Consider the following 26,476-nt stretch of genomic DNA (forward strand, 5'->3'; position numbering starts at 1 on the left):
ATAATCTAAGGAGACCTTATTGCAACCTCTCAATACTTAAAGAGGGCCTGTAAGAAAGCTGGGGACTGAATTTTTAGTATGGCCTGTTGTGACAGGACAAGGAGTGATGGCTTCAAGCTGAAGGAAGAGAGATTCAGACTAAATCTGAGAAACAACCTTAGTGTTGCAGAGAGGGTGCTGAAGCACTAGCCCAGGTTGACCTGAGAGGTGGTGGAAGCTCATCCCTGGAAGCATTCAAGGTCCATATGGATAGGGCACAGAGCTGTCTGATCCAGTTGCAGCTGTTCCTGCTAACTGCAGGAGGATTGGACTAAATGACCTTCAGAAGTCAATTCCAACCCAAACCACTCTGTGACTTTCTCCTATATGGTAAGAAATAACAAGCCTTCTGCAGCAGACAACCCTGTGTTTTCATGAAATAATGACTCAAATGAAACCACAAATTTCAGCCCAGCCATTCAGGAAAGGAAACAGCAAATCCAGCTACTGAAGGGCTGACAATGCTGCACAGCCCTGAGAACTAAAGGGCTTGCAGTGCGGCACAGCTCTGAGAACTACAGAGAAACTGGTCTGTGGCAGGGTAAGAGGTTTCTCATTCCAACAGGATTGCTAAAGCTGTTAGTATTCACCTGAGTTCTGCCCAAATGTTCTTGCCAAGCAAGCCCCTGCTAAAAGCAGAGAGAGCATCTTACCCAACAGTGGCGTATTTCTGTCCTTCAACAATGAGGAATTCAGCTGGTTTTCTTTCTTCAGCAGCTAGACATTTTAGTAAGAAAGGAGAAGGCAACAGTTGAACTAAAAACAAGAACCGAAAAATGCTTATTTCTAAATACTTAGTGTTCACATTCCAAGGCTTGAAACCCCCCAGTCTATCTTTGGAGCACTGCTCTCTTTTACAATATTGATTACATAGTTGGTCACCTGTTGTAATTATTATGGCCCCTACAGTTACCTTATTATCTGCTAGCATCTTAGCTCACAAATCCTCCCATGTCCCACAGTCATTACAGACTCAGAAACTTCAAAGACAGCGAGTTATGAACAAAAGAAAAGCACAAGAAGTCACTGGATTTTCCACTACACCTTCTCAAGTGACTTGCTGCATACATAATATTTCATCTTCAAACCACTTCTTCCTCAGGCTTCACAGCAGAAGCTCTTCCTAATGCAGCTTGTCATGCTACATTTGATGCCACCAGTTTGCTATCTTCTTGCTGGAAGCTGCAAGAGGTTATCTGGGGAGTCTCAATTTGCCTGTTTCGGTGTCATGCTCCCTAACTGGCATGGGCATTGCCTAATGTGGTCTCTGCATCTTCTTGGTGGGGGAGGGGGTTTGGGGTTCTCCATGAAGGAACTACTGCACATTTTTCCTTCTCATCTGGTGTCATTTTCCTTCCTCTTTGTGCATGTCTTCCTCCTCCTCTAGCTGGTCACACACACTTACCACTGCAGTTCCACAGGACAAGAACACGCTACACATGCCCAGCATGAACAGGGGGGAACAGGGCATGAGGAGCTTGTTTAGGGTGAGGTGAGGTACCTGTGGCAAGGTTAACAGCTGAACATGCTTGAAGTGTCACAGAGCAGGCTGCCTTTCCTTTGAGCATCTGGCAGACAAAGCAGTAGGAAGGAGCAAGCTAAGTGGGGCTGAGCATGCACAGGTGCACCCTTCAGTGGTGTGTTGTGGGCAAGGACTGCATTGGTGCAAAGACTGTAAAGACTCTATATTAGGAATGCTGAGACAAAGAAGGAGCTCCCTGCCTCTGCTAACACTGAAATGGATTTTTTAAAAGGAAATAAATGACCTTGAAAGGTGAGCACAAGAAGTTCTGATGCTGTAACAGGGGAAAAAAAAAAAAGGAAGGAAAACAGAAATGAGGCCTCAACTTTTTCCTGATACTCCCAGAAAGTAAGCAAACAGTGATCCGGAGTGACATCCAGCAACACTCAGCAGTAGCATGGGCTGGTAAGAAATGGAGTTAATGGTAGAGTTACAAGACACACACCTGCTGTTTTTTTGTCAGGGAGAGAAATTCTGCCATCTGACACCGAATCCACAAGATCCTGGAACTCAGCAGGAACTTCAGCTTGCTTCCAGCGCTCGTTGTCCAGAAGCAGGCTAGAGATAAACATGAAAGGGAGGGGACTGAGAACATGAACTGCCTTCTCCTGACTCTGCTCCTGCCTGTCATGCTTTGCAATCAAAACTACAATCATGTAATAAACACCAGTGCCCCAAAATCTTGTTGTGTTCACTTTCATGAGGAAGAGGCAGCCACAAAACAGAAAAGCAGCTTAGGCCTAGAGACCTCCCAGTTTGTTCATTCAATCTCTCAGACAACAAAAGGCTGTGGAGGCAACGCAGGTCCTGATGAGATCACTGCCACTGAAGTAAGACCTAAATGCTGGTCTGAACCAGCAACAGTGTGGCCAACAGAACCAGAGAAGTGATTGTCCCCTGGACCCACCACTGGGGAGATTACACCTTGAGTGCTGGGGCCCTCACTGTAAGAAGGACATTGAGGGGCTGGAGAGGAGCAGCTGAGGGAGCTGCGGGTGTTTAGCGTGAAGAAGAGGAGGCTGAGGGGAGACCTCATTGCTCTCTACAGCTCCCTGAGAGGAGGCTGAAGCCAGGTGGGGGTTGGGCTCTGCTCCCGTGGAACAAGTGACAGGAGAGGAAATGGCCTCAAGTTGCCCCAGGGGAGGTTCAGGTTGGTAACTAGAAGAAAATTCTTGACTGAAAGGGTTCTCACAGCCTGGCAGAGGCTGCTCAGGGAGGTGGTTGAATGCCCATCCCTGGAGGTGTTTGCAAGAGGCAGAGCTGTGCTGCTGAGGGCCAAGGCTCAGCCCGAGCCTTGGCAGAGTTAGAGAACGGTTGGGCTGGAGGATCTTGGAGGTCTTTCTCAACTGAAACAGTTCCATGATTTGAAGAGCTGTGGATGGATGAGAGCCCAAAGAGCTGATGTCTGTCCCTGTGGAGGCTGTTACCCAGTGGTTAAAGTTTTTTAATCATTGTTCTAATTGTTTTGGGTTTTAATTGTTGCCTTTCAGTCTTGAGCATTTTCTGTTGCTATCACAGTCCTTGTGGAACAATTCAGTGTGAAGAAATGATGAAAATTGTAAAAGCCTAAACCCACTGAAAATTAATTGTGCTTCAGTGCAGTTGGTTCATCCTCTGCTCCTCAGCACAAGTGGCTTACTGGTGTGTTTGGCAGCAGAAGGTAGTGTTTGCCTGAGAGGAGACTGGCAGAATGACTCCTGTGAGAAAACAGCAATCCTGTGCTCAGAGATACCTTAGCTTTGTCTTTCTCTCGTCATGGAACCTGTTCACGAATCTGTTGGCTTGGCTCTGCAGTGCTCCTCTCAAGGACATGCTTCTCCTGCCACAGACCTGCTCAGTGTCCAAGATGAAGCCTTCCATCAAGCGTGACAGAGCTACAAACTCGTTGGAATTCAGCTTCTCCAGGAAGCCATCCTGCATGCAAAGAGAACCACCACAAACATTCAGAGGTGTAAAGCAGGAACCAGTAGGCAGGGCTGGGGGCTAGCAGTATGTTAAAGGGCACACTGTTTAATTCTAGATGGAGCAGAGAAGGCAGAGCACAGTGTGTGCAGCCACACTGTCACAGACATGCATCCTCCACAGGGAGCTTCAGGGACAGCAAGTCAGAGTACTGAAAGGAAAAATCCCCAAAACAGCAGAAGCCCACACTGCCATGGCATGAGCACTTGTGTGCCCCTCTGGCATCTGTGGCAGCAGGCACAGGGACTTACTTAATTTCAGCCTTGGAGATAAAGTCTCCTTAAGGAGAAGACACCAGCAGCAGTCTGACCCAAGCTCCTTACCTTTGCTCTTGCCATGAGGAACTTGACTGAACGATCGTGGCAGATATCGGAAGCATTATAAAGTAGTTCTTGAATATTGTTTGCCAGCCTGACCAGTTCCAGGTCAGTCAGCTTCATGTCATCACTGATCCTACAAATGACAGAAGCAGTTGGTTGAGCATCAGTTTATTAAAAACCCCACAGTATTTCGGCTCATGGGCTGAAGGAGGAAAGAACCTCACAGCAGCTGCTAAATGCAGAGAGTTCATCACCAAAGTCACTTGGTACAGATGGGATCATTTAAGCTCCTGTCATTCAGTGCCTGTAACAAGGACATGCACAACTGCACATCTTTATCCATGTTCTAGTAGCTATTAATGGTCTAAAGAAAACACCACACAGCCATCACTAACACAACAAAGATTATAAACTTCTACTAAGCTCCTGCTCCACCTGAGCGTCACGAGTGCAAAACACGTAAAAAAAAAATCACACCATCTTTCTTCCAGTGCAAGTGTAAGGCCCAAAGCAGATACCCTGCACTCCCCACCACCTTAAATCTGCAGGCTGCCATTCCATCAGCTCTTTAGGCTTCAGGCTGCAAAGCCAGTGCTCTGCCATTCATGTTATTACTGAAGTTAACAACTTTCTGCTCCACTGTGGCTGCTGCAGGGACTGAGAGAGAAAACTCAGGACACCTGGAGCAGCACCTGGTCTCACATGGTGTGATGACACCATCTGACCAGCCTGCTCCAGACATGGGGCAGAGGTGCAAAGAACACCAAAAGAGAGAGGAAGCAAGTTGGGTTTAGAGCAAAGGGATGCAGCCAGCCTTGGAAGCAAGGCCACTGCTCGAGAGCTGCATCTGGCTGCTGCACTTCTGAACATCTGCCAAGGTGCTGCAGACCAGCATGGATCCAACCCCGTTCTCCTGCCCTGTTCCTTGCTCTAACATGGACTCACAGAATCACAGAAAGCATCTGGTTGGAAAAGCCCTTCAAGCTCATTCAGTCCAAGCCTCCAGCCAGCACTGCAGGGTTACCACCAAAGCATGTCCCTAAGCACAGCTCCACAGGCTGCTGGAACACCACCAGGGATGGGGACTGCAGCACTGCCCTGGGCAGTCCATTCCAAGGTCTGAGCTCCAGACTGAACCTCCCCTGGTGCAGCTTGGAACCAGTTCTCTGCTCCTGTCTCTTGCCACCAAGGAGCAGAGGCTGTCCCCTCCTCACTCCAACCTCCCTTCAGGGAGAGCAATGAGGTCTCCCTCAGCCACCTCCTCTCCAGCCTGAACACCTCCAGCTCCTTCAGCCCCTCCTCATAGCCCAGGTGCTCCAGGCCACACCCTTGAGTGCCAAGCAGCTAGAGCAAGCAGGCCACAGAATCACACACTGGTGAGGGCCAGAAGGGACCTCTTGGAGATCATCCTGTCCAACCCCCCTGCTAGAGCAAGGTCACCCAGAGTCAGTCACACAGGAACAGGCCAGGTGGTTATGGAATGCCTCCAGAGATGGAGACTCAACCACTTCTCTGGGCAGCCTGCTTCATTTGCTGTCTTCTATCTTGCAGCAGGGTAACAAGGGGTGTTTCAGTTTTGCCTCCTAGAATTCTGTATCCAGCCATGAAGGGGCTCATGCCCAAGTCCCATACGTGCTATGCCTGGGTCCTTTCAAAAGGTAGCTCTGATTTCTAGCTGTAGCTGAGGGATGCGTTAAAGGTTGCCAAAAATGCAACAAGCCTGGAGCACCATGGGGGCATCACTACCTATGACAGCAAAGCACTGAGATGGATTTCTTCAACAGGCAAGTCAAACAGCTGAGCACAAACAGCAGATTTTGCTCTAGAATTTATCAAGGTGTATTCCATGAAGCCAGCCTAAAAACTAGCAAAAAACAGCCACAGGGAACATGGACAGGGAGCAGAAATGCTTCTGCCTGCTAAAGGCATGACAAGCAATCTGTCTTTCCTGTAGGCCAGGCTTGCATCTCTCCTGCTCTCTACAGAATTGGCTGCCCAGCAGCACAGATGGAGAAGAGGCCCTTTTCTGTAAGAAGTGCCACACTCTGTCCCCACCACTACACACAGAGGTGAAAACAAGGCAAACAAATGCAGTGAGCTCAGGACTGTGCAGTCTGATGGCATCGCCATGGGTGACAGTGGAGAGCCTCTCGCTTCACCTCCTCCCCAGCAATCTGTCCTGCACCCCACAGCCTGTGCCTGGCACGTTGCAGCCCGGGGCGGCTTGGCCATGCACTTACATCATCTCCACCCCCGCCGGGGTGCCAGAAGAGGATGTCTGCTCCTTGCTGGAGGAGGAATCGGTGGTGCCCTCCGGCTCGGAGGCCGAGTCGCTGCTGCAGGGCTCACTGCTGGGGGAGCTGTTTCGCGGCGGGGCAGCATCGCTGGGCACCGGGGCTGTGCCAGCGAAGGCATCGCTGATGAACAGCCCCTCGTGGGTCAGGTAGGCCACCTCCGTGTCCACTGTGCTGTCCTTGGCAGAGCTCTTGTGCAAGGTGTCCTCCAGCTCTCTGGTTTTTTGGTTCTTGTCTAGAACCAAGAAAACCACGCTACGGATAGCATTCAGGGTTGCCTGGAATCAAATATGGCTGTTACTGCCACAGACCGACCACGGCCCTGCCCCACAAGCTGTGCCACACAGACTTCCTTATGCACACCAAATTGAACTAGATCCTGCCTTTATTTTCTGTGGTGCAATCAGATGGGTCCATCTGTCTCCTGAGTATCAGAGAATGGTGAAAGAAACCTCATCTGGAACGATCTATCACACACAAAAGTTCTGTCCTAATCCCCAGCAGCTCAGCAAGGATGAAAGCAGGCAAAGAGAGGTGTGGTTACCTTCTTCCCACTGCTCTCTTTGTTGGCACTAATCACTTCTGCCCTGCATATTCACCATACCCTCCTTTTGATCCAAAGTTGGAACTCTGTAAGCAAACCCCAGCATCCTCAGATGGCAAGTCCCTGCCTTCCCTCTCACGCCTGCAGCGTGTGCAGCTCTGGGTGGGTGACTGCCTTACCTTTATCCTCTTGAGGAAGATGGTAAACTTGGAAAAAATGTTCTTCAGCAAGTCAAACCACTGAGGGAAATTCATCATCCTCATCTGGTCTGCAAGCCTGAAAAAAGAGCAGCGCTCAGGTGTTTTGTTCTAGCAGGAGAGAGGGGTCAGTAACATTTGCACAGATCATGTGGACAAACAAACAAACTAAAGGAAAATCTTCTGCAAGTGTTACAAAATCTGTGTTATTGAGCCCATTTTGTGGCACTTCAGTGAGTCCACTTCTGCTGTGCAAGTGCAAGTCAGCTGGTTGTGGCAAAGGGCAGAAAGGTAACTGCTGGGACAAGAGTAAAGCCCTGTGACAGAGGCAGGCCTAAAGAGCAGAAGAGCCAGCACTGGAGAGTGCTGACCGAATGCCCACGTTCAGACATGACCCTGTGCCCAGGCTTCTTCCCAGCTGGCTGTGAACCCCATGCAGATCCTGCCCCTCACTGGGTCTATCATCTTGGGGTGAGCCAAACGATCATAGAGCTACAGAAAACCAGCAGATGACAGAGGCCTCTGAAGCAAAGACCTCTGGAGGTGCCTTGCCCAACCTCTGCTCAATGCAGGTCCACCTAGACTGGGTTGCTCTGGGCCCTGCCCAGTCAAGGATTGACTTTCTTCCCAGAAAGAGATCCCACAGCTTCTCTGGGCCTTTATTCTAGTGTTTGGCCATGCTCATAGGGAACACATTTCCCTAAGATCCAACTAGCACTTCTCACCTTCCATCTTTTACCTGTTGCCTCTTGTCCTTGCCCCACATACCTCTGGGACAAGCCTGGCTCTCTATAGCTTAAGTGTAACCCTCCCATGGGGTAGCTCTGGGCAGCTCTTCCCTGAGCTTTCCCTTCTCCCAGCAGCTTTAGCTGTTCCTCCTACATGCCACACTTAAGCCCCCAACCCACCCAGTGGCCTCTACTGGATTTCAAAGTTGTGCTTGTAACTTGACCTGTGGGCTATGGTAAGTGGCCTGGGCTGCAGGCATAAAGTCACACTGCTGGGCCACCACCAACCAGTTCTCCACCAGATACACCCAGAACCCTGATCTGCAAAGCTGCTCTGAAGCCAGCCAGCTTCTTTGGCTCTCCTCTTGTAAGGAGCTGCTCCTTTCAATACACAGGAACTTGGCATTTGCCTTTGCCAGGCTTTGTGAGGGTGATGCAGGACTGTTTCTAGGGCTGAAGCTGCCTGGTCTCCTGTTCTCATTCATGGGGAGGCACTGAAAGCATGGACATGTCTGACACAAAATCCCAGATGACAACAACAGGGAATGCTTCCAAGTAGTTCAGAGCTACTAGGCTGTGCTTCCTTCAGTGAGAGTCACACCACTTGAGTCTTTATTTACAGGTGAGTTTCATTTAGGGCAAGGGGAGACTCTGAAGGAGAAGGGGAACGTATCCCATGGCAGACAGAAGCAGAGCCTTCAGGTGAAGTGGAAGGGTAATTCTCAATCATAGGGAAACTGGAGCACAAATTTGCATAGTGACCTTAACTGTGCTAAACCCCATCCATATTCTCTGCCCACCCCCCATCAAAAAGAAGCAGCCAACAGTCAGCCTGGCTGTGTACTTACTTCACAACCACCTCTGGGTCGATGTCTTCTATCTGGGACACTGTGTCAACCACACACTGTCAGGTTCAGAGGGGAAGAAAAACAACACAACACAGGATTTTAGCTTCTCTCTAACCACTGCTGAGTTCCATAACATACACCACAGCCTCCAAGGTAATAAGGAAAATAATAAAGGCAAGAGGCATCTTTGCATCATGTAACAACTTGTTTCTCTAAAACTAAACCAGCAAACCCCCTCCAACTCACCCTCCTGAAGATCTCTCTGTAAAACACAGCTGATGAAAGCATCCCCAGCCTTGTGCTAGGCTCTGAAGGGCTCACTGGCTTCATCTCAGCCTCGCTTTTCTAAGGGTGAACATGAAGCAATGCTCCAAAACCGCCTCCCAGGTCAGGTACTTCAGAAAAGAACTCAGGTGTCCCCTTTGAAAAATGATTGTATTTGGGAAGTGTTGGCTGATGTCCTTCTCAGATCAGATACAGGGTTCAGTGCTGGGACCTTTTAATGTCTTTATCAATGATCTGGATGAGGGCATTGAGGCACCCTCAGAAGTTTGCAGATGACCCCAAGCTGGGTGGCTGCTAGAGGTTAGGGAGGCTTTGCAGCAGGACCTGGACAAGTCAGACCCATGGGCCAAGGTTCATTGGATGAAGTTCAGTAAGGCCAAGTGCCAGGTCCTGCACCTGGGTCACAACAACCCCATGGTGAGCTACAGACTTCAGAGGATGTGCGGTTGGAAAACTGCAGCTGGGAGAGGGCCCTGGGGGTGTTGGTTGACAGTCAATTAAATGTGAGCCAGCAGTGCCTAGGGGGCCAAGAAAGCCAAAGGCCTCCTGGCTTGGGTCAGAAGCAGGGTGGGCAGCAGGGCCAGGAGGTGACCATTCCCCTGTGCTCAGCACTGGGGAGGCCACACCTCGAGTGCTGTGCTCAGCTCTGGGCCCTCACTGCAGGAAGGACATTGAGGGGCTGGAGCCTGTCCAGAGCAGGGCAGGGAGGCTGGAGAAGGGCCTGGAGCCCCTGGGATGGAGGAGGGGCTGAGGGAGCTGGGGGTGTGCAGGCTGGAGAAGAGGAGGCTGAGGGAGACCTCATTGCTCTCTGCAGTCCCCATCCCTGGGGGTGTTCCAGCAGCCTGTGGAGCTGTGCTTAGGGACATGGTTGAGCGGTAACCCTGCAGTGCTGGGTCAAGGGCTGGACTAGATGAGCTTGGAGGGCTCTTCCTACAAGATGTTTTCTGTGAATCTGTGAGAGACTGCCTCCATCTGATGGCACCACCAACCTATCCAGGTGACTCTGGCAATAATCCCATCTCTTTGGGGCATAAAAACACAATATCCTCACACATGCAAGCATGCAAACAAGCCAGGTAAAACTAAACACACCAAGCACATGCTCAAAGCTCAGCCTGTGTTTGCAAACAAAGGCACCATGGCACGGTCCAGGAGAGACCTAAAGGCATCAGCTGAACTGTGCTGGTTTGTTTGTTGCCTGTAGCTGACTCTACCTAAAAATGGTTTGGTCTGAAAAGGCAGACCCAGTACCCTACATGGCAAACCACCACATGAGTCTGGGCGAGGAGGAGGCTTGGCACTTGCTTTTTGGTGTGGTTTTGGGTTTGTGGTGGTTTGCTTCTTGTTTTTTTTCAACATAGTATAGTTTGAGCCATAACACTGTTGGGGAAAGCCATGTGTTAAGAGAAAGAAAAAAAACCCCTAAAAGCTAAAATCAGAGGAGCAGAACAATAGCAATTAAACAGAGGAAGCTGGGATCTGCTGGACTGATGCTACCTACTCTTTCCAGAAGGTCTTTTCTGCAAACAGACCTTCAGGAAGTCCTCAGTGTCTGCAAGCTCAACTGCTATCAGGCACCCAAAAAAGCCTTCATAAAGAGCTGTTCTTAGCTATTAAAAAAGTAATTTGTAAGGAGGTTGAGACAAGCCCTTCAGATAAGTTAGAAGCATCTGGCTTACCTGTTTAATGATGTTCTTTGCAGTAATAATCATTTCATCTCCATAGATTTCATAAAAATTTAGCTTTCTTTGTTTTAAAAGGCCAAACACCAGTGAAACCAATCTCTCCTGGCAAGAGGGGAAAAGGAATAGAATAAAAATCCACAGGACAAATAGCAAAGTGAGGACAAGAAGCAGCTGAAGAATTGCATGGCAAGTAGACAGTTCATGTATCAGCATTTCCAGCAGCCCAGTGCCTTCAGCCCATGCCTTAGCTACACAAAGTCACCTGTGGCAGCACTGGCTGAGTCCCTTCTTCCCAGCTCCCTTCATGCTTGTTCTTCACTTTTGCTTCAAAACAGGGACACTTCTGGAGGCGAGTGAGGCTCCTTACCCTGAGCCAGGATGACACTACACTGCCACAAGGAGGGGCTACAACACTGGAACACAAAGGTGGGAGAAACTCCAGGGCAGAAATGGGGCTATTGAGGTGCTGCTCAGAGTCATTACAGAACCAGAGAATGGCTCAGGTTGGAAGGGACCTCAGAGCTCATCTACTCCAACCTCCTGACAAGGGCAGAAACACCTCTCAACTAGACTCAGCTGCTCAAGGCCTCATCCAACCTGGCCTTCAACACCTCCAGGGAGGAGGCAGCCACAGCCTCCCTGGGCAGCCTGTGCCAGAGTCTCACCACCCTCATATTGAAGAGCTTCTCCCTCAGCTCCACTCTAACCCTGCTCTGCCTCAGCTTCAAACCATTCCCCCTTGGCCTGTCTCTGGACACCCTCAGCAAAAGTCCCTCTGCAGCCTTCCTGCAGGATCCCTTCAGCTATTGCAAGGCAGCTCTAAGGTCCCCCTGGAGCCTTCTCCTCTCCAGGCTGCACACTCCCAGCTCCCTCAGCCTGGCCTCACAGCAGAGCTGCTCCAGCCCTTGGAGCATCTTTGTGGCCTCTTCTGGCCTCACTCCAACAGCTCTGTGTCCTTCTTCTGCTGGGGACATCAGAACTGGAGGCAGGATTGGAGGTGAGGTCTCAGCAGAGCAGAGCCAAGGGGCAGAATCCCCTCTTGCCCTGCAGGATCCACTCCTCTGACTGCAGCCCAGCACACAACTGCCTTCTGGGCTGCATGAGCGCACTGCCAGCTCCTGGGGAACTGCTCAGCAACCAACACCCTCAAGTCTCTTTCTTCAGAGCTACTGTCACCCCCCTCTTCACCCAGATTGGATTTGTGCCTGTGTATTTGCCACTCATATTCCACGAAGCCATGGATGAAACAAGACTAGACAGTTAAGAGAACAAGAACAGTACAGGCACAATCCAGAGAAGTCTTCACCTGGCTAGAAAGCTATCACAATAGTTTTACCTTCAGATGTTTGTGACCTTCAGAGGAACACACATCTAGAGACCTCTATACACAGAGCAAATGAAGCATGTTTTCAGGGCAGCTAAATGCTTGATAGAGGCACCCAGAACACACAGGGAGCCAGTGAGAACATGCAGCTCTCAGCTTCCACTGCACAACTGAAGCTTTACAGCCAAGCAGATCTGAGAGCCCATGCTCTTTAGCACTGACATGGTGAGGGTCATGAAGTGAACTTGGAATACATTTAATCAGAGAAAGGAAAACTCCTTGGTTTAGAAAAGTAGGACTGGATTGCAGTTCCATGAGTTTCAATGCAATTATTTAATTTTATTCTGCACAAAAAAAAAGAGCAGACAAGAAGAGAAACAGCATAAAATTATAATGTTGCTGCTAGGAAGCTGAGTGAATTAGTGGGAGCTAATTAAGTATGTTAAAGATGCAAACACATTCAGCAGGCAGTTTGTTTCAGTAACAGACATACCTCTTCTAGAATCTGGCAATCATCTTCTAGGGGTCTATTTAAATCGTTGCGAGTGTAAGTGGCAAACTCTGCAATCATCATTTTATCTATCAGCTTCTCCAGTTCACAAAGCTGGGAGCCAAGATGCCTAGGAGAAGACAGCCAGGGAGAGAGGAGCTCAGTAATCAACCTGAACACCAATCATAGTTTACAGCTGAGGAAAATAACCCTCCCAGCAGGTAATTGCCATGCAGTCAAGGCTGCCTTAAGGTGGGGCTGCAATCTTACCCTTCTGACAGCAGCTCAAACTGTGCATTTTTCAGAGGCACCACCACCTAGCAACCAAACAAACAGACCTGAATATTGATGTGGGGTAGGAACCGCAATGGGGGCTTTGTGTCTTTTGTTTTTGTAAGGCACTGAGCAGGTCTCTTCCAATGAGGTGCCCGAGAACACTCAGTGCTGGTTGGGAGAAAGGTGTTGAAAGGAGGAATGCTGGAAGAACGCTGCTGTTACTCGTCCAGTTCCTCAGCTCAGCAGTCCACCACCTTCCGCTTCAAACACTGAAGCTTTTAATGTGGTCACAGATTTAATTCACATGACTGAGACACAAGTTAACAGCTTCTCATAGCAGGACGACTTTCAGAGAACACAGAGGAGGTTTCAAATCCTCCAATCTTACACCACCCTAAACTAAGAAGATTTATTCCCCATGGATTGCAGATTTTGAAGGGTATTTTGCAGGCTCTCACCACACACAAGCAACCAGGGAATTTCTCACATCACAAATGTCAACCAGTCCTGAAAAGTTGTGCAGCTAGAGAAACTTTCAGCAGAAGAAAATGAAAAGTGGGAATTTCAGAGATGTCAAACACTCCAGGCTTTCCAACTTCCACTGGCAGCTGGGAGCAGCAAATATCTGTAAAAATCAGGCTTGGTTGTTCAGAAACAGACACTGTGCCAGTGGGGGCTGACAGGAGTTGTCAGACACACAATCATAGATTCATAGAGTGGTTCAGGCTGGAAGAGATCTCAGGGATCCAACCTAATCCAACCTCCCTGCCATGGGCAGGGACACCTCTCAACTTGACTCAGCTGCTCAAGGCCTCATCCAACCTGGCCTTGAATATCTCCAGGAAGGAGGCATCCACAGCCTCTCTGGACAATCCATTCGAGAGTCTTGCCAACCTCATAGTGAAGAATTTCTTTCTCAGATGCAATCTAAATCCATTCTCCTTCAATTTAAACCCATTTTCCCTTGTCCTATCGGTAGTCACTCTTGTCAAAAGTCCTGCATAGAGATAAAAGTCCTCCAGAAGATAAAGAGACCAAGAGGCTGGAAAGTCCATCCCAGAGGGTGGACACAGGAAATTGTAATCTGTTATTCCATCCTATAATCCTGCATCCCTATATCAGCAGGCCTCAGAGCCCGTTCTGTCTCTTTTTCCCTCCTCTCTGCTCCTGGTCTGGGGGGCAGTGCAGCCTTGCAGCCAAGCTGTTTGATGCTGCCCAGCTGGGCCTGGTGTGCCAGCTAGTGCCAGGGGGCAGTGAGAAATACTACTGTAAAGAGTATTTCTATTTAACCTCCAATTTGTGTGAGGTAACCTCCAATTTATTTACTCCTCTGGGGAAAATTCATTCGGTCCTCAGGCCAGAGCTGTTTGCAGCTCAAACCATGACAGGAAAGCATCTCTAAGGTCCCCCTGAAGCCTTCTCCTCTCCAGGCTGAACACCCCCAGCTCCCTCAGCCTAGCCTCACAGCAGAGCTGCTCCAGCCCTTGGAGCATCTTTGTGGCCTCCTCTGGCCTCACTCCAGCAGCTCTGTGTCCTTCTTCTGCTGGGGACACCAGACCTGGAGGCAGGATTGGAGGTGAGGTCTGAGCAAAGCAGAACCAAGGGGCAGAATCCCCTCTCCTGCCCTGCTGCCCACACTCCTCTGGCTGCAGCCCAGCACACAGCTGCCTTCAGGGCTGCAGGAGGGCACTGCTGGCTCCTGGGGAGCTGCTCATCTATCAACACCCCCAAGTCCTTCTCTTCAGGGCTACTCTCAGCCCACTCTGTACTCAGTTTATTATTTGTGCCTGGGCTGGCCCGACCCAGGTGTAGGACCTGGCACTTGGACTTGTTGAACCTGATGTAGTTGGCACTGGCCCATTTCTCCAGCCTGGAGAGGTCCCTCCCCACAATGGGGGGGATGAGCCTGCACAGCTCACTGCCTTGAGTTCAGTGTTGGTCTAGGTGGACTGCTGGCTTGTGCAGAGGGGTCAAAATGTCTTTGGACCTCTCGGAAATGCAGTGCAAAGTCCACAGGAGCTGGTCTCACAGCCCATGTAGGGCAAATTCAGCACCACGGTGTGAGGAAGCACAGGGTCAGGGTAGCCACCCCCTGCAGAAGGCCACCTGGGCAGCAATGAGCTAAAGTGAATGAAATCTGGCTGGATCCAAGTCAAGGAGATCACTCTGTCTTTTAAAAATAATTCAAGGTGACCAGGGATTACCTGCTTGTTTCTAAAATTATTGCTCAAGGACCTTAGCCAAAAAACTTAGTCTGGAGAAGGCTGAGGAGAGCCCTCATTGCTCTCTTCAACTCCCTGAGAGGAGGCTGGTGCCACGTGGGGGTTGGTCTGTTCTCCCCAGGATCAAGTGAGAGGAGGAGAGGAAATGGCATCAAGTGCCCCAGGAGAGGTTTAGGTTGGATATGAGGGAAGGTTTCTTTGCTGCAAGAGTGGACTTTGATGATCCTTGAGGTCTTTTCCAAACTTATTGATTCTGTGGTCAGGGATCAGAACAGGCTGCCCAGGGAGGTGGTGGAGTCCCCATCCCTGGAGGCGTTCAAGAAACCTGTGGCCATGGCACTTGGGGACATGGTTTAGAGACCATGGTGGTGTTGGGTTAATGGTTGGACTGGATGACCTTGGAGGTCTTTTCCAGCCCAAACAATTCTGTGATCTCCGAGCTGTGGACTACAAGCCACTGCTTGGCTCTCATCTCTGCACCCCTAAAACACCTGTGAGTAAGAAGGGAGCACCAAGCATCTGTTCAAAGTTCTTCCTGCCCTAATCAAACATCAGCTCTCTCTGGCACATGCATCAGCCACACTGCTTCTGCCACACTTGCATTTTGTACCTCTTGTGCTATGCCCTATGAATGCCCAAAGGCAAACCCAAGCCCTTATGCCACCCCATGTGCTCAGCACACTGCAGCTCTGCCTGCACTTCCTTCACCTCCTCCATGGTTACCTACCGGAAGCTGTGAATGCCTTGCAGCTCCTGCTGGAGTACCTCCTGCGTTGTTGCTATCAAGTCCAAAGCTCCAACAAACTCAGAAGTTGAGAGCAGCAGCTGTACCATGGGCTGTGTTTGGTGCACAGTAGCCATCAGCTTCAGCTTGTTGTAGGCTTTGATACAGTTATTCCTGGTGAGAGAGAGTCTCAATACTCGCAGGGAACCCTCGCACATCACTTGATCAATTTTGGAGATCTTCTCTCTAAGTAACTTTACAGCCTGGGAGGTTTTCCTGAGGTAGTCCTGCAGCTCATGCTGAGAGGTCATTGCATGGAAGAACGCTTCAGAGCGCAGGGAGATCTGATGGGCAATGTTGACTTCCACAATGTCCAGGTAATGGCTCAGCTAGAGAGAGGAGGGAGGAGGCAAAAGTCAGCTGTGCTGCTAAGTTCATCACCATGCAGGGTATTTGCCTATGGTCCCACAAGGGCATTTGGCCAATAAAAGTGAACCCCCTTTGTCAGCTTAGCAAGCAAACAACTACCCACTGTGCTCTGACCATTGTTTAAAGGAGCTCAAAATCACTTTGGGAAGACTGCCTTGATGGTGCTCCTGATTACAAGGTAGCAAAGCAAGGTATTTTATAAGAGCCAAGCTTCTGCATCACATGAGGGCACACTGGCACTGTGAGAATGCAGCCAGCAGCCAGGAGACAGCTCTGGGTGTTGGCTTGCAAGTAAGACCAGTACACAGTACACGCATGTGCTCCAGGCCAGGGAAGCTGCTCAAGATGCAGGCGAGGTGGCTTTGCAATGGCTCTATTCACCAACAAGGCTGCAGCATCTTCCTTGTGGAAAAGTCCTCAGGATAGCTGTGCCTGCTATTGCTGGGTTTTGCCAACCAGCTGGAGTTCCTGTTAAGTGTACTTCATGTGTGCTGGCACTGTGGGATTCCCAGAGTATGCCCACGTGTTCAGAACCTGAATTCCAGATTCCTTCTATCACAGGGTGGGCCTGATGATTTGAGCTCTAAAAGCTGTGTTCTGCCTTCTGCTGAACATCTGAACTCAAGGGACTGAGGCATCAGGATGCTCACTGGAATGCAGATGACTTGGTTTCTAAGAGGTGCCAAGCACTCAAACCTTATGCAGAATGTCAGAAGTCCCATCCAGAGATGGAAAGAAACACAGCTGGACAATGTTTCCTTCTTGCAGTCACATTCATCCTGTGTGTGTTTAACACCAGGCATTTACACCATGTGCAAACCTCTTTTACTCTAATACCTTGCATCAAAACCATCCTCCACCAACCAGCTGAAACACACCCAGCCCACAGGAAAAGCTGAGAAAGACACAGGGAGCAGAGAAAGGGTTATGAGTATCATTTATTTATGTGACTGCACCAACCAGGTGCCCCCCCAGGTCCCTTCACTACACTAAGTGAGGTAGAACAAAGAGAACAAAATGATAGTACCTGCCTCAAAGAGCTTACAGTCCCAGTGCAGGGCAAGACATGGAAGGAAGTAAGGAAGAGAAAAATGTCAGGGGGACATTGTTCAAGCTGATCAGCAGCAGTCCAAAAGCACTAACAGCCTAAGGATGTGTGCTTAAGACAGGGCTTCAAAACCCTGTTGGAAACTGCTGTCTGGAGCTTCGGACAGTTGTGGCCAAAGCACACTATTTACATGTGCTAAGTTTAAACCTCATCTGGTTCAGAGCCTTTAAAGAGTAAATCAGCAGTAAGAAGCAGTGTGGTGATTTACCAGGCCTGTGGCTCCGGAGAGACCTGAACTGCTCTGTGCCATTTGGGTGTTTGTGCCACCTCTCCAAAGAAGTCTTGGCTTGTGGCCAAAGCCTTCCTTTCCCTCCACTGCATCAGGGAGGGCTCTAGGTCTCATTCACTCCCAGTTCATACTGAGTGTCCATCCTGCTGCTGCTAGACACACTTGTTGAGTCTAAAGCAGCTGCCAGACATCACTTGTTCATTGTCAGAGAGTGACAGCCACAAAAAACTCCAAGTGTGTAAGACAACCCAATGAAAGATCAACTTAGCTCCCAGCAGAGGCTGTCTCTCACTCCTGAGCTGGTGGGAGAGCAGCAGGACTGACTCCTGGAAATCTGGAAGCACTACCCAGAGAATGTCACGTCAAGTATTTCCCTTAGATACCTCACTACTCTCCCCCTGCCCCCAGAAGCTTCAGTAGGTTAAACAGGAGGGAAAGTTACAGTTAGAAAACAGCCTCCAGAATCCTGCAGATCTTCTAGAAGTGTTTAGTGGGAAGTGAGGCCATCCAAATCTTCCAGCATGGGGTTTTCTACATGAGCAACACAAAAACCTAGACTTCTATTTGCTCTGCTTTTGGCTCTCCAATGCAGTCCAACCCTCTGTGATAATCAAACAGGGATCACTGCAGATGAGAAGACAATCAAAGGAAGAAGAAGCTCCTTACATGCAAGAACCCTAGGATTTAGTATTGTTTTTAGCACAGAAACCAGGTTGCCTTGCATCTGGAGTTTCCCTGAGGTGTCAGAAAGCAACAGTCTTGAACAAACAGTGCAGAAGCTCTGCCTTTCCCTTCTCATGAATTGCTCTTCTTCCCTAACAAGCAGTTCCACATCCCTGCAGTCCTCCCCTGCTTCACTAAGCTTTGGCAGTCATGAAAAGCCATTTGACATTATGCCATTCACAGACTCTTTTGTCCCGATTGGATGCATGAATTCATTTAGCAGGGCAACAGAAAAAGCTCTCTGGCAGTAAGATGCTTCCTGCACTGCTCAATACCAATCTTCAGCCTCATGTTCCATGAGAGACACCAAAGCCAACAGCAAGCAGGGAAGAGCAGCAGGAGTTTGTTTGCAGCAGCTGCCAGCTGCAGTGGCTAATGGCAGCTGGGACCGAGGCTCTACCTTTTCTTGGAGTAACCTGGAGGAAGCTGCATCACGATTTCCTTTGCCACCAGCAGTACTAAAATGAGACCATGGTAAAACGGCACTAAATGTTAAGGAATCTTCCAAGGCAAAATCTGGTTTCATAAAAATCTGAAACAGAAAAACAAAAGGAATAAGTGTGCCTCGCTCAGCCCTGCAGTTTCCTCCCCACCTAAGCACCCCTCCCATCCTGTGAAGCCAACAGGGGCCTCCTTTGCTCATTTGCAAATCCAAGCTCTCCTTTAGCCAGGCAAGCAAATTCATTGCAGAGCTTACATCCATCTCCCTTCACACCTGAAAGGCTTGTGTGATCTTCCTAAAAGGGGAAGGCACAGCTGCACAAACAGCCAAGTTAGCAAGCACTCCAGTGAGCTAAGCCAGCCTGAGCAGTGACCTGCAGGGGGGGGCCTCCAAAGGACCAGAGCAACAGCAGGGGTGTCCAGCTGCTGACCTGCTCACCTCTGGGACCAGAGCTTTGACCAGACTGAGGATACAGCCAGATGCAAGCAAGAGCTGTCTGGCAGGGAGCAGAGCTAATCTCCTTTAGCAGAAAGCAACAAAGGTGATGGTCACAGGGAGTCAGTGACACCTATCAGTGACTACACCCTCTCCAAGAGCCATGGACCTAAAGCTCTCCCTGGTTTTATTTGCACTTGGCAAAACCAGTGCCAGCCCTCAGCTCCAAGGCCAGGCAGGCAGCAATGCCCTTGCCATGTGCTTATGAAGTGCAGTTTTAACAGGTTCAATATGTATGGCAGGACCACACCCAAACATTCCTGTTTCCTGGACTTTTAAACACTGCAGTGACAGCTGCATGACTGGCACAGACATGCTGACCCATATTCACACTCTGACTTCCTCATAGACCCAGAAAAAAAGCTCTTCAGGCTGAGAGGGAATCTAAAGGTGTATTTTGCAGCCTGCACAACACAACCCCACGTCAAAGCTGCTGCAAACCTACATGGAGGAGGGATTTGCTCAGGGATCCAAGGAGTTAAGCCTGGTGCTAAAATGTACAGCATGCAACACAGGCTTCTATCAACCTCCTCACGTTTCCCTTCCTCCTAGATCAGAGTGGCTACTGTGGGCACCTCTGAGGTTTTAACTGTCCAAGATGAAGAAAATGATGCCATTTGTGCTCTACTTTAAGATAAAAAAAAAAAAAAAAATCAACACCATGGCAAACAATAACAAAGCAAAACAAACTGACAAATGGAACATAAAAAACATTGTGATTTGTCTTTTTAGGCTGTGAGCATTGCAGATCCTCAGCACATTGGACACAGCAGCCTGAAATATTTAAGCCTGTACATGACAAACCCTTATAGAAGCTCACAGTGTCCAGGAGCCATACCTTAGGTACTTGTTCCAGATCTGTCCTGGATTTATCTACAACAAAAACAGAACACAAGCAATCACAGATGAGCAAACAAGGGGTAGCAATCACTTTGAACACTGTCAAACCCCAGGTTCCTCATAGGGGGTGGGCAGGGAACAGTGCTATCAATGGATCCATTCTCACTGGACACAAGGAAAACCTCTCTCACAAAGACAATCAAAGCACTGATGGAGGCTGCCCAGAAGGGCTAGGAAGTACCCTCCATTCTTGGAGGTTTTCAAGGCCCAAGAGGACAAAGCCCTGAACATCTTGGCCTGACCTTACAGCTGAATCGGTTTTGAGGTGGCAGTTGCAGTAAAGACTTTCTGAAGTCCCTTCTCACTCGAGATGTGATTCTCTGACACACTGTGCTATCCTTTGGACTTTAGCATCAGAATGACAGAGTGGCAGGGCTTGGAAGGGACTTCTGGAGATCATCCAGTCCAACCCCTCTGCTACAGCAGGGGCAGTCACACAGGAACATATCCAGGTGGGTCTGGAATGCCTCCAGAGATGAAGACTCCACAGCCTCTCTGGGCAGCCTGTCCCAGTGCTCTGCCATCCTCACAGGCAAGAATTTGTTCCTCCTGCTCATGTGGCACCTCCTGGATTCCAGTCTGTGACCATTGCCCCTTGTCCTGTCCCTGGGCACCACTGGGCAGAGTCTGGCTCCAGCCTCCTGCCACTCACCCTTCAGCTCTTGCTGAGCATTGCTGAGCTCCCCCTCAGGCTGCTCTTCCCCAGGCTAAGCAGCCCCAGAGCTCTCAGCCTCTCCTCACCAGGTGATGTTCAGTGCCCTCAGTGGTTCTCTGCTGGACTCTCTCCAGTAGTTCCTTGTCCTCCTTGAACTGGGGAGCCCAGAAGTGGATGCAGTATTCCAGATGAGCCCTCACCAGGACAGAGTAGAGAGGGAGACCCAAACGAGCTGCTGGCCACACTTCTGAATGCACCCCAGGATGCCATTGGCCTTCTAGGCCATGAGGGCACGTTGCTAGCTCACGGCCTGCTGTCCACCAGCACTTCCAGATCCTTTTCCTCAGAGGTCAGCCCCTCATCTGTACTGGTGCAGGGGGTTGTTCCTCCCCAGGTGCAGGACCCTCCACTTGGCCTTGTTGCACTTCGTAAGTGCCCTCTCTTGCAGTCTACCCAGCTCTCTAGCCTGTCCAGATCTCACCGGATGACAGCACAGTCTGAGGGGGTGTCAGCCACCCCTCCCAGTTTGGTGTCACCAGGAAAGTGGCTGAGGGACACTGTTCCTTCATCCAGGTCATTGATGAATGTGTCACTCAGACTGGACCCAGTACTGATCCCTAGGGAACACCACCAGTCATAGGCCTCCAAGAGACCTTTGGTTGCATGCCCAAGAGTATTCCAAGATGCTTGCACTTGGGTGTTTGCCAGAGCAGATGTCATACCCAGCAACCCTCTCAGCACTTCTGTCCCCAATGTGCTGTGCCATCAACTGACAAGGGTCAGTACAGCATCCCTCTAGTATCGCCCCAGCTTTAGTGCAGACTGAAGCTGCCCAGATCATCACTTGTGCAGGGCACTCAAAGGACGGATGCTCAGAGTCTCAAGCACACTGAGCATGCAGGACAAAGCAGCCTTTCCTCTGAAGTAAGCTGACCTGACCATCACAGATGGTGAGGGAGCTGAGCTGGGAGAGGAGGTACATGGTTGTTCTCCAGCAGAACTTGAAGAAAAGGCAAATTCAGATTTCAGAGGTTCAGACAAAGCCCTTGTCCTCCTCTGCTCATTACCTTAGTATACATTACAGAGAGTGGGGGTAGGTTGGAGGCCAGAAGAGGGAAGGAACTGAAAAGCAACAAAGCCAGAGATCAGGGGATGTTCTGCTCATCCCTGGCAAGCGTAGAAGTGCTCCAGCAGCATTAGCTCCCATGCTTCTCTCACCAGTATGGTTCTTCACAGAACTCCAGAATAGCAGGGCTTGGAAGGGGCCTCTGAAGATCAGTCCAGTTCTGCTGCTAGATCAGGGTCATCCAGAGCCAGTCACTCACTTGATTTGTTTCTCAATTGATTTTTAGTGGAATAAAAAAAAGCAGCCTAGGATTGACCCTGCTGGCCTCAGCCTTCGGACTTCTACAGAACAAAAGGCCAAGCCTTGAGGGCCAGAGTCAGAGCAAGACAGGTGACACAAACAAAAGAGAGGACAGAAGCTAAAGAGCTCCTGCTTCCCAGAGGCTGCTTACATTAGTAAGTGTCCAGCTAACACAGAAGCTCCCAGTTCCTTGGGTGACACAGTCATTTTCTCTTTGCTTTAAAAGACCCTTTCAAAGCAGTTGAAAAGCTGAAAAAGCTTTGATTTTGGGCATGTGCCACAGATTCCCTCAGGAAGAGCTGCTGCAGAACGAAACCAATCCCAGAGCAGCCCTGCAGAAGGACTTCCTCTTGCATGGAAAAGGAGGAAGAACTTGATCAAGAGGAGCAAAGCATTGAATGCTCACTGCTTCATTACCTGCAGACACTGATGTGTCTTCATGGAAACCAGCCACTGGGAAATATTTTATGCTAACATTTTGGAGAAAATAAATGAAGTTAAATATTAAAAGGGTGTTTCTTGTCCTTGTCTTTATTTTGCCTCTTGCCTTGCTTTGTCCAGTTTCACATTAGCTGAACTGCTTACACAAGAACTTGAAATTAATCCTTGCTCAGTACAAGACAGACCCGGACACACTGGAGCATATCCAGTGTAGGGCCACAAGATGATTAAAAGACCAGGGCATCTTTCATAGGAGGAGAGGCTGAGAGACCTGAAACTGCTTAGCCTGGAAAAGCTCAGGAGGGAGCTTAACAGTGGTTTTTAATTCTGATGTGTAAAGAAGGTAGAGCAGGCTCTTCTCAGCAGTGCCCAGTGGCAGGACACGAGAGAACGGGCAGAAACTGATCCACGAGAAATTCCATCTACACACAAGGAAGTACACTGACTGTGAGGGTGGTCAAACACTGACACAACTGGCTCAGAGAGGTTGTGCCATCTCCATCCTGGGTAAATTCTCAATTCAATAGAACACTGTCCTGTCACAGATGAGCCTGCCTGCATAGGTAATGGGAACTAGACCATCCTAAGGTGACACCTCCCACCTCAAGAGTTCCTTCACCTTCACAGCACAGACACAGGAATGGCTCAGTGCTGCCATTCTTCACTGCAAAGTCCACAGCTGCCAGACATTTGATGTGACAGTTCCTTAGCTGAGAGGAAGCTGAAGAAAACAATGCCAAGGACAAACTGAGCTGCCACAAACACAGACCTGCCAAGGAAAGAGCAGGCAGCACAAGCATTCTGACCTGCCATGGTCACAAATGCTTCTGGTCAACCAGGTCTGGGGATTCAGCTGTTGTTACAGAGACATCAGCAGCAGCTCCTGCTGCCCAGGAAGCCCCCCAGCAAGGGAAGGAAGCAATCAGTGTGTGTCAGCACTCACTGTGGAGTGCTCTGACACAGAAAGAAGTCCCTGCTTCATGACTGTACCGTGGGTGTGCAACAGAGTTCTGTCGAAGGGGTCTTTAGCAGCACAAACATCCTTGCCTTTCTCGTAAACCTTCTCTCTCTAGAAAAGACAAAACATAGGAAAGAAAAAGGATTAAAAGAAAAAGGATTTTTTTTTCCTTTTGAAGCAGAATATCCAGAGTGTTTTCTGGTAAGTTTATGATAGGTTTTTGTTTCCACTTAAAAGCTCACATGTTGTTTGTCCAGGTAAAAGGTGATAGAAAGTTCACCCTGCAGTCACTGTGCTGGGTTTTTTTTCCCCTTTTTCTTTACAGCCCAAGAGAAAAAGAAAACCAAATCTATTGCAGAGGTGTAATAACTTCTCTGCACACTGAGCTATGGCCACAGAGCAGCTGCAATTACAAACGCAAACCCCTACTTTCTGCAGACCCAGGAATCACATCAGCACAGAGTGAACAGTTTTTCATTGATAAATTCAATCAGATCACAGCAGGAATCCCTTTCACACCCTGCCAGTGAGGACCTTGCTGAAACCATGACCATGGATTATGTTTCATAGAATCACAGAATGGTCTGGGTTGGAAGGGACCTCCAAAGGTCATCTAGTCCAATCCCATCTGCAGTCAGGTTGCCCAGAGCCCTGCCCAGCCTCACCTTGACTATCTCCAGGGATGGGGCCTCAACCACCTCCCTGGGCAACCTGTTCCAGTGCTCAGCCACTGTCATGGTGAAGAACTTTTTCCTAACATCCAACACAAATCTCCAGCCAGCTGCCCCAAGCCTGGACTCTTCCTGGGGTTATTGTGGCCCAAGTGCAGGACCCAGGCTTGGCCTTTTTGTGTCTCCTCCCATTGGCCTCAGCCATGGATGCAGCCTGTGCAGTCCCTCTGCAGAGCCTTCCTACCCTCTAGCAGCTCAACACTGCCTCCCAGCTCAGTGCCATCTGCAAACTGACTGAGGGTGCCTGGATCCCCTCAAACAGATCATGGATAAAGACATTAGAGAGAACTGGGCCCAGCACTCAGTCCTGGGGAACACCACTCATGAGTGGCCACCAACTGGCCACCTCAGTACTCTCTGGGCCCAGCCATCAGCCAGTTCCTACCCCAGCAAACCAGCCCCTTCCAGTCATTGCTTACACTCTAATTTTCACAGATTGGCTCTTAAACATTTGAAATACTCAACACTTAAACTGGTGGCATCAGTTCAGTTACAGACCAATCCCCTACACACACTCTGTGTTGTACACAAGGAACACTTCCTGGAGCCCCTTTTGTGCAAGCAACAACAAATGAGAAAGTGACAAAGCAAGGAAGCAGAAAACAGGGGCAGACTTCTCTGTGTTCTTTCAATCGGAATCCCCCCAGCACACCAGATACTTCCTGACACCTGCATTTTAAGAGTCTCCTTCTGGCCCTGGTGTCCTTAGATGCAGCTTAAACTCTCCTGTTACAAAAGAATCCATTAAGATACTAGGCCTGTTTGGAGTTTAGGAACTTCATGGACAAATATTTTAATTACAGAGTCTTCAAAAGTATCTCCAGTCCTTGCTGCACGTAATCCTGCTCTGTGCTGGATCTGAAGGTCTGAACATGCCACACTGCACTGTAAAGCCCAACCATCACACAGTCCTTACAGAAAAGGGACTCTTCATCATCAGAACCAACAGGAACTGTAAGTACTGGTGCAGAGCTCCATATTCAGAAATACCAACTAAAAAAAACCAAAAAACAAAACAAACAAAAAAAAACCACACAAAAAAACCCAAAAACAAACAAACAAAACAAACAAACAAACAAAAAAACCCCAAACCAGAATGGCCTGGAGAGGATTTAGTTGGCACTTTGCACACTGCAAACACCGAGGTGACAAACCAGGAAAGCCCTGTGAAGAGCCAACAAGCACTGAAGAGCAAATTAACTATCATGGGCTTGTAGCAGGGCCAGTCTGCAGTGAGAAGGAGCTCAGATGTCTGCCTGGCCTCCAGCAGCGTGTGGCTCCAAGCCTGGGCTCTTACCGGAGTGATCTCCTGTTGGTATAATGCAAAATGTTCCTTGGTGATCTGTGGGAGGTAGAATGAAGGCGTGACTTCAGTGTCCACAAAGTCCACTCCCCATGTTTTTGTAAAGAAATCAGATTCCCTTTTTGCTAACCTAGGGTCATTTAGTGCTGCTGGGAGATTGACTTTGGAATGATAGATAGTCCATCTGTGCTGGTCCACAACTAGAGATGGGCTGTCACATAGGTTACTGGGATCACCTGCAGCACAAAAGACAAAACAGGTGAGAAACTGAGAGTTGTATTCTTGCTGAAATATGACTCTTAAGCAAGCCATGATCTCACAATTCCACAGCAGATCAGAGTTACCTCTGCAGAAGACACAGGACATTAGATCGGTTGCCTCTGCAGAAAAGACATTCCCCTTCTGCAATATCTGCTTCTCTCAGACTAAGCAAGGCCAGTGTTGACCACAGCAGGGGACTCACATGCATTGAGGATATTTAGCTCAGCAGCATTTAGCTTCTGCTTCAGAGAGAAAAATCCCAACCACCCACAGATTTGTACTGATCTGAACCTGAACACAAAGGCAGCTGAAATTCATCAGCACTGGCTTTCACAATTCTTAAGGTCCCACCCCACCTACTCCTTTGTAGAAACTAAGCTTTTGTGTGCCACAGCAGCTACAGCTGTGACCAAACCCTGCAGAGAAGGTCTCCCCTCAGCCTCCTCTACCCCATGCTGAACAACCCCAGTACTCCCAGTTGCTCCTCACCAGCCCTGCTCTCTAGGGCCTTCCCCAGCTTCCTTGCCCTTTTCTGGACCTGGTCCAGCCCCTAAACATACTTCTTGGAGTGAGGGCCCCAAAACTGAACCCAGCACTCAAGATGTGGCCACCTCAGTGCTGCGTCCTGCTGGCCACCCTATTGCTGATCCAGGCTAGGATGCTGGTGGTCTCCTTGCCCACCTGGGCACCCCCTGGCTCATCTCCAGCCAGCTGCCCACCAACACCCCCAGGCCTTGCTCTGCTGGGCACTTTCCAGCCACTCTGCCCCAAGCCTGGAGCCCTCATGGCGTTGTTGTGGCCCAAATGCAGGACCCAGCCCTTGGCCTTGTTGGATCTCCTCCCATTGGCCTCAGCCCATGGACGCAGCCTGTGCAGGTCCCTCTGCAGAGCCTTCCTGCCCTCCAGCAGCTCCACACTCCCTCCCAGCTCAGTGCCATCTGCAAAATGACTGAGGGTGCCTGAAGCCCCTCAAAC

At 49.5% G+C, this 26,476-nt stretch overlaps 1 protein-coding gene across 1 annotated transcript in view; it reads right to left on the reverse strand.

Annotated features, from left to right (window-relative positions):
* Positions 1–26,476, reverse strand: part of VPS54 (VPS54 subunit of GARP complex) — a 52,756-nt gene that overhangs the window by 14,152 nt on the left and 12,128 nt on the right. Inside the window, exons 3-16 of the mRNA XM_054383876.1 lie at positions 25,235–25,476; positions 23,239–23,317; positions 19,725–19,759; positions 18,350–18,481; positions 15,464–15,849; positions 12,242–12,368; positions 10,419–10,526; positions 8,455–8,510; positions 6,861–6,957; positions 6,084–6,415; positions 3,847–3,976; positions 3,294–3,475; positions 2,007–2,119; positions 693–756 (exon numbers count right to left, since the gene is read on the reverse strand). Of these exons, the coding sequence (XP_054239851.1) occupies positions 693–756; positions 2,007–2,119; positions 3,294–3,475; positions 3,847–3,976; positions 6,084–6,415; positions 6,861–6,957; positions 8,455–8,510; positions 10,419–10,526; positions 12,242–12,368; positions 15,464–15,849; positions 18,350–18,481; positions 19,725–19,759; positions 23,239–23,317; positions 25,235–25,476 (2,083 nt within the window). The remainder of the gene's footprint in view (positions 1–692; positions 757–2,006; positions 2,120–3,293; positions 3,476–3,846; positions 3,977–6,083; positions 6,416–6,860; positions 6,958–8,454; positions 8,511–10,418; positions 10,527–12,241; positions 12,369–15,463; positions 15,850–18,349; positions 18,482–19,724; positions 19,760–23,238; positions 23,318–25,234; positions 25,477–26,476) is intronic.

This window comes from Indicator indicator, chromosome 9, assembly GCF_027791375.1.
Source record: "Indicator indicator isolate 239-I01 chromosome 9, UM_Iind_1.1, whole genome shotgun sequence".
NCBI lineage: Eukaryota > Metazoa > Chordata > Aves > Piciformes > Indicatoridae > Indicator > Indicator indicator.